This window comes from Neoarius graeffei, chromosome 9 (assembly GCF_027579695.1).
Source record: "Neoarius graeffei isolate fNeoGra1 chromosome 9, fNeoGra1.pri, whole genome shotgun sequence".
Classification (NCBI taxonomy): domain Eukaryota; kingdom Metazoa; phylum Chordata; class Actinopteri; order Siluriformes; family Ariidae; genus Neoarius; species Neoarius graeffei.
The window spans coordinates 50452356-50466580 of record NC_083577.1 but is presented as its reverse complement, the minus strand read 5'-3'; the positions used below and the strand labels follow the sequence as shown (position 1 = coordinate 50466580).

General features: G+C 40.6%; 1 protein-coding gene across 1 annotated transcript in view; it reads left to right on the top strand.

Moving 5' to 3' along the window:
- The window catches only part of si:dkey-219c10.4 (high affinity cGMP-specific 3',5'-cyclic phosphodiesterase 9A), a 39543-nt gene extending 25793 nt beyond the window's left edge, over window positions 1-13750 (top strand). The window contains exons 10-15 of the mRNA XM_060930554.1: window positions 1225-1292; window positions 1394-1496; window positions 2137-2241; window positions 2755-2901; window positions 2985-3160; window positions 13186-13750. Of these exons, the coding sequence (XP_060786537.1) occupies window positions 1225-1292; window positions 1394-1496; window positions 2137-2241; window positions 2755-2901; window positions 2985-3160; window positions 13186-13750 (1164 nt within the window). The remainder of the gene's footprint in view (window positions 1-1224; window positions 1293-1393; window positions 1497-2136; window positions 2242-2754; window positions 2902-2984; window positions 3161-13185) is intronic.
- Window positions 13751-14225: the final 475 nt, after the last annotated feature.

The following is a 14225-nucleotide window of genomic DNA, read 5'->3' as shown; positions in this document are numbered from 1 at the left end:
ATCTGATTTTGTGTTGTTAAAAACCTTGGATAATTAGAAATAAGCTCAAGTTTACAGATGTATTTAAATAACTTTTCAAACAAAGACATTTTTATGCTGCCTCATTTCACATTGTAGATTAAAAAAAAAAATTCTGGAAAAAAGGACAAATAAGAGTAATTTCTGAGTAAGAATTTTACTCAGAAATGTTATCCTTCCTCTTCCATGGCTGTTTTTTTTCCTATCTACAGTAACTCCCTTGTGGACAAAACATGTTTCTGTGACTTTCATGTGTTCAAAAACTGGAATCCTGACCTCTTTATGTCCTCTAAGGAGACAGTAAAAGGACACTGACACAAATGACTCAGGAAACAATTAAAACACAACCCATGAACATTTTGACTTGTAGCTATGTCTAATCTAATGGTTATGAAATAAAGGTGGTGAAGAGGGCGACATAAGCCTTGGAGAAATGCTCTTTTTGAACTACTACTACTACTACTAATAATAATAATACAAAATCGATAAATACAAGCACAAATCTCAGGGCAGCATGGTGGTGTAGTGGTTAGCACTGTTGCCTCACAGCAAGAAGGTTCTGGGTTTGAGCTGACGAGGGCCTTTCTGTGTGGAGTTTGCATGTTCTCCCCGTGTCCGCGTGGGTTTCGTCCGGGTGCTCCGGTTTCCCCCACAGTCCAAAGACATGCAGGTTAGGCTAATTGGTGGCTCTAAATTGATCATGAGTATGAATGTGAGTGTGAATGGTTGTTTATCTCTCTGTGTCAGCCCTGCGATGACCTGGTGACTTGTCCAGGGTGTACCCCGCCTCTCGCCTATAGTCAGCTGGGATAGGCTCCAGCTTGCCCATGTCCCTGCACAGGATAAGTGGCGATAGATAATGGATGGTAAACACAAATCTCAGTTTCCCAGCACAGTTCCTTCTATTGCCTAAAAAGTGGACTTTTAGACCACTTCTACAACAATCTTTATTTGTTCTAGACAATTAGAACCCCCCCCCCCCGAAACAGACAAAGAGTTGAAATACTAAATGTTCTCATAGGACCATAACTCTACAATGTATTTATAAAGTATTACGCAACCTACCACTGTCGATATCACACCCATTCAAACAACTGCTCACAATAGAACTACTGTATTAATTTTTTGAATCTTGAACATTACACTGAAAAGAAAAGCTCTGTTTAAATAAATTCAGAACACAGGCTTAATTCCAATCTTTTTCAGACCGAAAGCAACATTTTCCGGAACCTGACAACAGATCAATACAAGAGGATAAGGGAGGGCATAATTAAGTATGATCCATCATGTGCATTTTACAAAACAAAAAGAGTTTTACATCCATAGCTATCCAGTTAACACTCAATAAGTCAGAACATAATCATGTTTTCCTCAGATGTATCCTGGCCACAGACATGAGCAGGCACACTGAGATCCTCAACAAGTTTAAAGCCATTCTGCCTGTGTTTGACTTCAGCAACAAAGATCACAGGGATGTGGTAAAAGCAAACTCATTTTCAAAAATAATAATGAGTGAGGTATTGTGGAGAATAGCTTTAATTAACAACAATTCAATCTATATGTGTCTATATTAACATTTATTCATTTGGAGTTCATTTACCTAGGCACAGGCCTTGCCCTAGGATTGTGAGGAATAACACAGGGAAGTAAAGAACACTGTAAAAAATGATTTGTTGTTTTAACTTAAAAAAGTTAGTGCAAGGGCTGCCTTAAAAATTTGAGTTCATTGAAATTCACATAGTAAGTTAAATTGTTGTGAACTTACTATATTAATTTCAGTGAACTCAAAATTTTAAGGCAGCCCTTGCACTAACTTTAAGTTAAAACAACAGATCATTTTTTACAGTGAATAAAACATGATGCTATTATAGGAAAATAATCAGTGATGTGGTGTTAATTTGGCGTTAAGCTGATTATTTTCCAATAACAGCACACCCTGGAGATTTGATTCCTCTTATTCCATGTAGCAATCAATTTATCAAAGATTACAATTTTTAAAATTTCAATTAAAGATTTACACATTACACACACATTTAACCATTACTAGTTACATTTAATGTCGTGGAATGTCCATAAGCCAAGTGTAACGCACTTCCTGTCTGTTTCTTTCTACATTAGCTGATGATGATTATGATCAAAGTGAGTGACATCTCTAATGAAGCAAGGCCCATGGACGTGGCTGAGCCATGGCTGGACTGCTTGCTGCAGGAGTTTTTCAACCAGGTGACAATTAAAAATCTCATCTCATCTCATTATCTCTAGCCGCTTTATCCTTCTACAGGGTCACAGGCAAGCTGGAGCCTATCCCAGCTGACTACGGGCGAAAGGCGGGATACACCCTGGACAAGTTGCCAGGTCATCACAGGGCTGACATATAGACACAGACAATCATTCACACTCACATTCACACCTACGGTCAATTTAGAGTCACCAGTTAACCTAACCTGCATGTCTTTGGACTGTGGGGGAAACCGGAGCACCCGGAGGAAACCCATGCGGACACAGGGAGAACATGCAAACTCCGCACAGAAAGGCCCTCGCCGGCCACGGGGCTCGAACCCGGACCTTCTTGCTGTGAGGCAACAGCGCTAACCACTACACTACCGTGCTGCCACAATTAAAAATCATTGAATAAAAACAGCATTTATTATTTGAGAGTTGGAACGTTTAGACAGAGCTTAGAAGCATTGTGAATGAATTGCATCCAGTGAATAAGGTTATCATGCTTCTTCTTAGAGTGACATGGAGAAGCTTGAGGGACTTCCTGTGACACCATTTATGGACCGGGACAAGGTGACTAAGCCTTCCTCTCAAACTGGCTTCATTCGCTTTGTTCTCTTCCCACTGTTCATCGAGCTAGCTAACCTCTTCCCCTGTCTCGAGGTAAGTGTTAATATTGGATGTTTAAACACTGAGGGATCTAGATTTACAACACAAACCAAGTGTAGTGTCTTTGTGTCCAACAGCAACATATCATTGACCCAGTGAGGAAAGCCCTGGACTACTACACAGAGATGGAGAGAGCATTAGAAAGAGAGAAGCAGAATCGAACCCAGAGTGAAAAAACAACTAAGCCCAAAGAGAGTGCAAATGAGTCTGAGCTTCCACTAGAGCCTGAATCAACACTAAAACCAAGCTCTGTGTAATGACAACAGGCTGGCTGTGTGTAGTAGTGCGAGAGAATACTCGAGTTTTACTGAATAATTGGCTTCCTTTGTAAAATAAATAAATAAAAGGTTTAATAGTTATATAGCTATACATGCTATTTTGTCTGAGGAAAGAACTATTTTAAAAGCTGTTTGCAGTGTGAAGGGTCTGAAATTTATTTCCTTTAAATTTCAAAATGGTCTTTATTGAATTTTGGTACTACAGATAAATTTAATTGTGATGACAGAATGACTTCTGAGTCCGTTCAGAAAGTGTACAATGTGTTTGTAATATGTTTAACTAAATAAATTAAGAAAGCCCACAAACTATTATTACTTTACAGGATAATATAATGTGATAAAAGATCAGATATAGTGTATCACTCAATGTATTTTCAAAACATGCACTGAACATGTATATAGTAATGGCCCTTTTCCACTGCAAGCTACCAGCTCAACTCGACATGACTCTACTTACATTTGTTGGTTTTCCATCGAGCCTAAGTTGTGGATAGTACCTGGTACCAGGTACTTTTTTTGTATCATTTCTGCTGAAATTCCAAGCAAGCTGAGGCAATACTAAAAGGTGACATGAAAACACTGAAGTACTCATCACTATCACTGCATCATCCTTGTGCAAGACAGGATGCCCTGAATAAAACCTCCATTTTTAAATAACGTTATATTTATTTATTATACTTCACTGATTACAACCCCGATTCCAAAAAAGTTGGGACAAAGTACAAATTGTAAATAAAAACGGAATGCAATGATGTGGAAGTTTCAAAATTCCATATTTTATTCAGAATAGAATATAGATGACATATCAAATGTTTAAACTGAGAAAATGTATCATTTTAAGAAAAAAATGAGGTGATTTTAAATTTCATGACAGCAACACATCTCAAAAAAGTTGGGACAAGGCCATGTTTACCACTGTGAGACATCCCCTTTTCTGTTTACAACAGTCTGTAAACGTCTGGGGACTGAGGAGACAAGTTGCTCAAGTTTAGGGATAGGAATGTTAACCCATTCTTGCCTAATGTAGGATTCTAGTTGCTCAACTGTCTTAGGTCTTTTTTGTCGTATCTTCCATTTTATGATGCGCCAAATGTTTTCTATGGGTGAAAGATCTGGACTGCAGTCTGGCCAGTTCAGTACCCGGACCCTTCTTCTATGCAGCCATGATGCTGTAATTGATGCAGTATGTGGTTTGGCATTGTCATGTTGGAAAATGCAAGGTCTTCCCTGAAAGAGACGTCGTCTGGATGGGAGCATATGTTGCTCTAGAACCTGGATATACCTTTCAGCATTGATGGTGTCTTTCCAGATGTGTAAGCTGCCCATGCCACACGCACTAATGCAACCCCATACCATCAGAGATGCAGGCTTCTGAACTGAGCGCTGATAACAACTTGGGTCGTCCTTCTCCTCGTTAGTCCGAATGACACGGCGTCCCTGATTTCCATAAAGAACTTCAAATTTTGATTCGTCTGACCACAGAACAGTTTTCCACTTTGCCACAGTCCATTTTAAATGAGCCTTGGCCCAGAGAAGACGTCTGCACTTCTGGATCATGTTTAGATATGGCTTCTTCTTTGAACTATAGAGTTTTAGCTGGCAACGGCAGATGGCACGGTGAATTGTGTTCACAGATAATGTTCTCTGGAAATATTCCTGAGCCCATTTTGTGATTTCCAATACAGAAGCATGCCTGTACAGTGGGGCAAAAAAGTATTTAGTCAGCCACCAATTGTGCAAGTTATCCCACTTAAAAAGATGAGAGAGGCCTGTAATTTTCATCATAGGTACACTTCAATTATGAGAGACAGAATGGGGGGAAAGAATCCAGGAAATCGCATTGTAGGATTTTTAATGAATTAATTGGTAAATTCCTCGGTAAAATAAGTATTTGGTCACCTACAAACAAGCAAGATTTCTGGCTCTCACAGACCTGTAACAACTTCTTTAAGAGGCTCCTCTGTCCTCCACTCGTTACCTGTATTAATGGCACCTGTTTGAACTCGTTATCAGTATAAAAGACACCTGTCCACAACCTCAAACAGTCACACTCCAAACTCCACTATGGCCAAGACCAAAGAGTTGTCAGAGGACACCAGAAACAAAATTGTAGACCTGCACCGGGCTGGGAGGACTGAATCTGCAATAGGTAAGCAGCTTGGTGTGAAGAAATCAACTGTGGGAGCAATTATTAGAAAATGGAAGACATGCAAGACCACTGATAATCTCCCTCGATCTGGGGCTCCACGCAAGATCTTACCCTGTGGGGTCAAAACGATCACAAGGACAGTGAGCAAAAATCCCAGAACCACACGGGGGGACCTAGTGAATGACCTGCAGAGAGCTGGGACCAAAGTAACAAAGGCTACCATCACTAACACACTACGCCGCCAGGGACTCAAATCCTGCAGTGCCAGATGTGTCCCCCTGCTTAAGCCAGTACATGTCCAGGCCCGTCTGAAGTTTGCTAGAGAGCATTTGGATGATCCAGAAGAGGATTGGGAGAATGTCATATGGTCAGATGAAACCAAAATAGAACTTTTTGGTAAAAACTCAACTTGTCGTGTTTGGAGGAGAAAGAATGCTGAGTTGCATCCAAAGAACACTGTGAAGCATGGGGGTGGAAACATCATGCTTTGGGGCTGTTTTTCTGCAAAGGGACCAGGACGACTGATCCGTGTAAAGGAAAGAATGAATGGGGCCATGTATCGTGAGATTTTGAGTGAAAACCTCCTTCCAGGGGTGGCACGGTGGTGTAGTGGTTAGCGCTGTCGCCTCACAGCAAGAAGGTCTGGGTTCAAGCCCCGTGGCCAGCGAGGGCCTTTCTGTGCAGAGTTTGCATGTTCTCCCCGTGTCCGCGTGGGTTTCCTCCAGGTGCTCCGGTTTCCCCCACAGTCCAAAGACATGCAGGTTAGGTTAACTGGTGACTCTAAATTGACCGTAGGTGTGAATGTGAGTGTGAATGGTTGTCTGTGTCTGTGTCAGCCCTGTGATGACCTGGCGACTTGTCCAGGGTGTACCCCGCCTTTTGCCCGTAGTCAGCTGGGATAGGCTCCAGCTTGCCTGCGACCCTGTAGAACAGGATAAAGCGGCTAGAGATAATGAGATGAGAACCTCCTTCCATCAGCAAGGGCATTGAAGATGAAATGTAGCTGGGTCTTTCAGCATGACAATGATCCCAAACACACTGCCCGGGCAATGAAGGAGTGGCTTCGTAAGAAGCATTTCAAGGTCCTGGAATGGCCTAGCCAGTCTCCAGATCTCAACCCCATAGAAAATCTTTGGAGGGAGTTGAAAGTCCGTGTTGCCCAGCGACAGCCCCAAAACATCACTGCTCTAGAGGAGATCTGCATGGAGGAATGGGCCAAAATACCAGCAACAGTGTGTGAAAACCTTGTGAAGACTTACAGAAAACGTTTGACCTCTGTCATTGCCAACAAAGGGTATATAACAAAGTACTGAGATGAACTTTTGTTATTGACCAAATACTTATTTTCCACCATAATTTGCAAATAAATTCTTTAAAAATCAGACAATGTGATTTTCTGGATTTTTTTTCCTCATTTTGTCTCTCATAGTTGAGGTATACCTATGATGAAAATTACAGGCCTCTCTCATCTTTTTAAGTGGGATAACTTGCACAATTGGTGACTGACTAAATACTTTTTTGCCCCACTGTATGTGATGCAGTGCCATTTAAGGGCCCGAAGATCACGGGCACCAAGTATGGTTTTCCGGCCTTGACCCTTACGCACAGAGATTCTTCCAGATTCTCTGAATCTTTTGATGATATTATGCACTGTAGATGATGATATGTTCAAACTCTTTGCAATTTTACACTGTCGAACTCCTTTCTGATATTGCTCCACTATTTGTCGGCGCAGAATTAGGGAGATTGGTGATCCTCTTTCCATGTTTACTTCTGAGAGCCGCTGCCACTCCAAGATGCTCTTTTTATACCCAGTCATGTTAATGACCTTTTGCCAATTGACCTAATGAGTTGCAATTTGGTCCTCCAGCTGTTTCTTTTTTGTACCTTTAACTTTTCCAGCCTCTTATTGCCCCTGTCCCAACTCTTTTGAGATGTGTTGCTGTCATGAAATTTCAAATGAGCCAATATTTGGCATGAAATTTCAAAATGTCTCACTTTCGACATTTGATATGTTGTCTATGTTCTATTGTGAATACAATATGGTCAGACGAATCAAAATTTGAAGTTCTTTATGGAAATCAGGGATGCCGTGTCATTCGGACTAAAGAGGAGAAGGACGACCCAAGTTGTTATCAGCACTCAGTTCAGAAGCCTGCATCTCTGATGGTATGGGGTTGCATTAGTGCGTGAAGCATGAGCAGCTTACACATCTGGAAAGACACCATCAATGCTGAAAGGTATATCCAGGTTCTAGAGCAACATATGCTCCCATCCAGACGACGTCTCTTTCAGGGAAGACCTTGCATTTTCCAACATGACAATGCCAAACCACATACTGCATCAATTACAGCATCATGGCTGCATAGAAGAAGGGTCCGGGTACTGAACTGGCCAGCCTGCAGTCCAGATCTTTCACCCATAGAAAACATTTGGCGCATCACAAAACGGAAGATACGACAAAAAAGACCTAAGACAATTGAGCAACTAGAATCTTACATTAGACAAGAATGGGTTAACATTCCTATCCCTAAACTTGAGCAACTTGTCTCCTCAGTCCCCAGACGTTTACAGACTGTTGTAAAGAGAAAAGGGGATGTCTCACAGTGGTAAACATGGCCTTGTCCCAACTTTTTTGAGATGTGTTGTTGTCATGAAATTTAAAATCACCTCATTTTTCTCTTTAAATGATACATTTTCTCAGTTTAAACATTTGATATGTCATCTATGTTCTATTCTGAATAAAATATGGAATTTTGAAACTTCCACATCATTGCATTCCGTTTTTATTTACAATTTGTACTTTGTCCCAACTTTTTTGGAATCAGAGTTGTAGTATACTACTTTTTAAACTAAGAGTATGCTTTCAGTTTACTTTTTATTTACTTGCCAGAGATATACTTAGTTATACATAAGTATACTTGGCTCATACAGAAAAGTCTAAGTATATTAAGCTTATACTTAAACTTTTGATCAATATATAATTAACAAAAGTGTAATAAAGGATTAAAACATTTGTGCCTTATGTTTAAGTGTACTTGCCCTGTAGTTGTGCTTATCCTTTTGATAGTAGCCTTAAAATACTACTTTTTCCACACCTATTGGCTTCTTTGATATATGACAGCATGTTTTAAATCCAATCTTTTAAACCTACATGTACCGTAAGTTTGTGGTCAGCTCTGGGGTGGAATACTAATAGTATATTTCCAGTATACTTTAGTAAACTAAGAAGTGGACTAGAAGTATAAAACAAGTAAACTCCTAGTATATTTCCAGTATGCTATGAAGTATGCTTTTGTCAACTAAAGAGTGAACTACAAGTATAGAACTAGTAAACTATTAGTATATAAGTTTACTTGTGGTATACTTGCAGTACAAAATAAAAAATGCTAGTTGTATATTCAAAGTTTACTTCTCTTAGACTTAAAGCATACTTTTTATAAACTAAAAGTGGGCCAATTTAGTCCCAAGAAGTATTAGATTAGTTTACATACAGTGGTGCTTGAAAGTTTGTGAACCCTTTAGAATTTTCTATATTTCTGCATAAATATGACCTAAAACAATATCAGATTTTCACACAAGTCCCAAAAGTAGATAGAGAACCCAGTTAAACAAATGAGGCAAAAATATTATACTTGGTCATTTATGTATTGAGAAAAATGATTCAATATTACATATCTGTGAGTGGCAAAAGTATGTGAACCTTTGCTTTCAGTATCTGGTGTGACCCCCTTATGCAGCAATAACTGCAACTAAACATTTACGGTAACTGTTGATCAGTCCTGTACACCGGCTTGGAGGAATTTTAGCCCATTCCTCTGTACAGAACAGCTTCAACTCTGGGATGTTGGTGGGTTTCCTCACATGAACTGCTGGCTTCAGGTCCTTCCACAACAATTCGATTGGATTAAGGTCAGGACTTTGACTTGGCCATTCCAAGACATTCACTTTATTCTTCTTTAACCATTCTTTGGTAGAACGACTTGTGTGCTTAGGGTCGTTGTCTTGCTGCATGACCCACCTTCTCTTGAGATTCAGTTCATGGACAGATGTCCTGACATTTTCCTTTAGAATTTGCTGGTATAATTCAGAATTCATTGTTCCATCAATGACGGCAAGCCGTCCTGGCCCAGATGCAGCAAAACAGGCCCAAACCATGATACTACCACCACCATGTTTCACAGATGGGATAAGGTTCTTATGCTGGAATGCAGTGTTTTCCTTTCTCCAAACATGACGCTTCTCATTTAAGCCAAAAAGTTCTATTTTGGTCTCATCTGTCCACAAAACATTTTTCTAATAGACTTCTGGCTTGTCCATGTGATCTTTAGCAAACTGCAGACGAGCAGCAATGTTACTTTTGGAGAGCGGTGGCTTTCTCCTTGCAACCCTGCCATGCACACCATTGTTGTTCAGTGTTCTCCTGATGGTGGACTCATGAACATTAACATTAACCAATGTGAGAGAGGCCTTCAGTTGCTTACAAGTTACCCTGTGGTCCTTTGTGACCTTGCCGACTATTACATGCCTTGCTCTTGGAGTGATCTTTGTTGGTCAACCACTCCTGGGGAGGGTAACAATGGTCTTGAATTTCCTCCATTTGTACACAATCTGTCTGACTGTGGATTGGTGGAGTCCAAACTCTTTAGAGATGGTTTTGTAACCTTTTCCAGCCTGATGAGCATCAACAACGCTTTTTCTGAGGTCCTCAGAAATCTCCTTTGTTCGTGCCATGATACACTTCCACAACCATGTGTTGTGAAGATCAGACTTTGATAGATCCCTGTTCTTTCAATAAAACAAGGTGCCCACTCACACCTGATTGTCATCCCATTGATTTGAAAACACCTGACTCTAATTTCATTTTCAAATTAACTGTTAATCCTAGAGGTTCACATACTTTTGCCACTCACAGATATGTAATATTGGATCATTTTCCTCAATAAATAAATGACCAAGTATAATATTTTTGTATCATTTGTTTAACTGGGTTCTCTTTATCTACTTTTACGACTTGTGTGAAAATCTGATGATGTTTTAGGTCAGATTTATGCAGAAATATAGAAAACTCTAAAGGGTTCACAAACTTTCAAGCACCACTGTACAAGTATACTGTAAGTACACTACCGTTCAAAAGTTTGGGGTCACTTTGAAATGTCCTTATTTTTGAAAGAAAAGCACTGTTCTTTTCAATGAAGATCACTTTAAACTAATCAGAAATCCACTCTATACATTGCTAATGTGGTAAATGACTATTCTAGCTGCAAATGTCTGGTTTTTGGTGCAATATCTCCATAGGTGTATAGAGGCCCATTTCCAGCAACTCTCACTCCAGTGTTCTAATGGTACAATGTGTTTGCTCATTGCCTCAGAAGGCTAATGGATGATTAGAAAACCCTTGTACAATCATGTTAGCACAGCTGAAAACAGTTTAGCTCTTTAGAGAAGCTATAAAACTGACCTTCCTTTGAGCAGATTGAGTTTCTGGAGCATCACATTTGTGGGGTCGATTAAATGCTCAAAATGGCCAGAAAAATGTCTCGACTATATTTTCTATTCATTTTACAACTTATGGTGGTAAATAAAAGTGTGACTTTTCATGGAAAACACAAAATTGTCTGGGTGACCCCAAACTTTTGAACGGTAGTGTACATTGATATCAGTATACTTGGTACACAAAAGTATACTTAAGGAAATATACTTTAACTTAAGTATACTTCTTTTTGATAAGGGTGAAGTGCCTTGTGCAGCCAGCATGCTAGCTCCCTAGCATCTAATTCAGCCTGGGAGAGGCAGTTGAAGATTTTACACAGGCTTTATATTACTCTTGACGCCAGACACAGAATGAATCCAGATGTTTGTATTAAACATCAATCTGCTGTTGGTTTTTTTTTTTTTCATTGCCTGTGGAACTGTCCTCATATCCAGAACCAGCTGCTGTAGCATAGCTGCCCATTGCTCTGGGTGTGTGTGTTCACTACTTCAGATGGGTTAAATGCAGAGGATGAATTTCACTGTGTGCTTAAGTCTGTGCTTGAGTGTACATGTGATAAATGAAGGCTTCTCTTTTCTTAAAAGTATTGTACTGCAATGATTCAACAGCTTAACATTTTCAAGCATCCATTACATCTTGGTGCGAGGACTTGCCTACTGGGACTAAATGATGAATTACTGGCTGACTTTCATAATGGAGACCTTTTGCATATTCTGCTGCACTCTGCTTGGAAATGCATCCTGGTCATGTGGATTTCTAATAAAGGTCCCACTCTGAATCAGTGGCTGCTGACTGTGACAAGTATTATTCCTTTTGAAGCCTTCTCCACAACCTTAAGACAACCCCTTTTTATTCTACCAGATCCAGAACCCCTTCTTTGAATACCTGGGAACCACTAAATGGCAAAGAGTGAAGTCGGGGTTGATAGAACTGGCTTAGAAAAAGGATGCTGAAATATAGCTTGGTATGCTGCGAAGTGCATGTGAAGTGTCACGTATATCTGGCTTTCCAGATGTAAGGGTAGCTTTGTGGACTCCCATTTATTTATTTATCCATCCATCTTAATTTAGCTATTTATTCTTTTATTATGGGTTTTTCTCAGATGTCTGTATTGTGCTGGGTTATGTCTGAAGATTGTTTCTTTTCTTTTCTCTGTTTTGCAAAAAAGAATAATTTTCAATAAACATGTGCTTGGAAAAAAAAGTTTGCCATCATTCTGATCTCTCACACACACACACACACACACACACACACACACACACACACACACACACACACACACACACACCTGGACTCAATTCAGTCACTGCACCAGCACATTGCAAAATAAGTGTACTCTGATACATTGGTTCCAGATCATTACCAAGCATTGTTTCATTGTCATGTTGTTGTTCTGCTTTTGACACTAGCTTTGACTCCTTGGGTTCCTGATTATAGTTCTGCCTAGTTAATCCTGTTCAATGTCATCTACTATGACGTTAATGGATGCAGCAGATGGCACAAGCTGGCAAAGTGAGTAGCTCATCAATTTACAGGTGGATGCTTCTAAATCAGGTGTGGGAGCTGTATTGTCAGTGTTTTGAGGAAAAAACCCAAACTCCATCCCATGGCATTCTTCTCATGAAAACTTTCACCTTCAGAGAAGAATTATAACTTTGGGAATTGCAAGCTGTTGGCAGTCAAGCTTACAACTGAAAGAGTGGAGTTACTGGTGAGGGGGAGCTGTATACCCTTTCATGATATTCACAGACCAGAGAAACTTTGAATACTTGAAGACAGCCAAGCACCTAAACTCGCGCCACCCTCTCATACTGACCAAGCTCCAGAAATACCAAGGCTGACTCCCTTTCCTATATTCACCCTGCTAAGAACCCAAGTCTAGCCTGCTACTATCCTATTTTGTTCATCCCATAACCTGGGATTTTGACAAAGAAATCAACACCCCCACTCACCGAATTCCCATCTTATGCCCTGCTGGTTGCACATTCATTCCTCTATCATGCAGATAAACTCATAACCTGGGCTCACACCAGACCAGCCAAGGGGCTGCTAAAGTCCAAGTATTGGTGGCCAAATATGCTCTCCTACATCCATTGCTAGGTTTCCTCATACACAGCCTGTGCCCAAACCAAGTATCACCATACCATACTTGCTGGAAAACTCATCCCACTGCTCACGCCTCAGTGCCCTGGGTCACACCATATATTTCATCACTGACCTTCCCAAACCCCAAGGTAAAACTACCATCCTAGTCATCAATAACTGGGCTTGTCCCTCTGCCTGGTCTAATCACCGCCTTTGAGATGGCAGAACTCTTTTTCAATCACGTGTTTCACTTCTTTGGGGTCCATTATCAGCAACCAAGACCCACAGCTCATGCGGGTCAGGAAGAGATTTGTGGAGAAACTGGGAATCTCCATGTGTTTCATGTCATGCTACCATCCACAGGCTAACAATCAAGTGAACCAGGAAATTGTGTGGTTCCTGTGCACTTTCTGTTCGGAGATCCCTAGTAACTGGGTACAGTTTCTCTATTGGGCTGAGTATGCTCAGAACTCCCTCCTTCACTCTGCCACCCTTTTGACCCCTTTCCAGTGTGTGTTTGGCTATCAGCTGCCCCTATTTCCAAGGAACACTAACTCCACCGTCTCATCTGCAGTGGACTATTGTTTTACGTGGAGTAAGCAGGTGTGGGAAAGTACCCACCAGTTCCTGGAACAAGCAGCTGAAAAGACCAAGCAGGGTGCCTGCCACAAAGGGCAGACACCCCAGTCCAACCCAGGGGATTGGGTCTGGTTTGCCATGAAGGACCAAGTTAACTCCCATTCTGTTGTCAGTTCCATTCCAGAATCTGATTTCCAGAGCACACCTCAGCCTACAGACATGGCCACCATGGACTACAGTTCCCAAAATCTGATTTAACCACAACTGGATCTACCTCAGCATCTGCTCTGACTGTAAGGCAGTGATAACATCACTTTTGCATCTGTCGATATAATACTTATTCTTATGGCTCTCTCATGTGCCACATCTCTACTATTAAATTTTGGATGTAGCTTAACTGTCTCATGGCTGCCTGTATGAACAGATGTTAACAAAGCATCTGGACTCATCCAGTTATCTCCATTCACCAAGTCTCAGTGTCAACATTTGTTATGGCTATGTGAAAGCAAGATACACATTAGCGAAGACCAGCAGTTAGTGGTGCCTGTATTAAATGCAAGGAATCAAATCGAGGATGAGGAGTGAAAAATGCCATTTTTAGCAATATACAGCGAATAGATGAAAGCAAAGAAAGTCGTTTATATTTGGATTGTTTTGTCACACAATGTCTGACACACAGGCTTAATATAGGAATTGGCACACAGAGTCCACAACCAATAAGAACCAGCTTGGA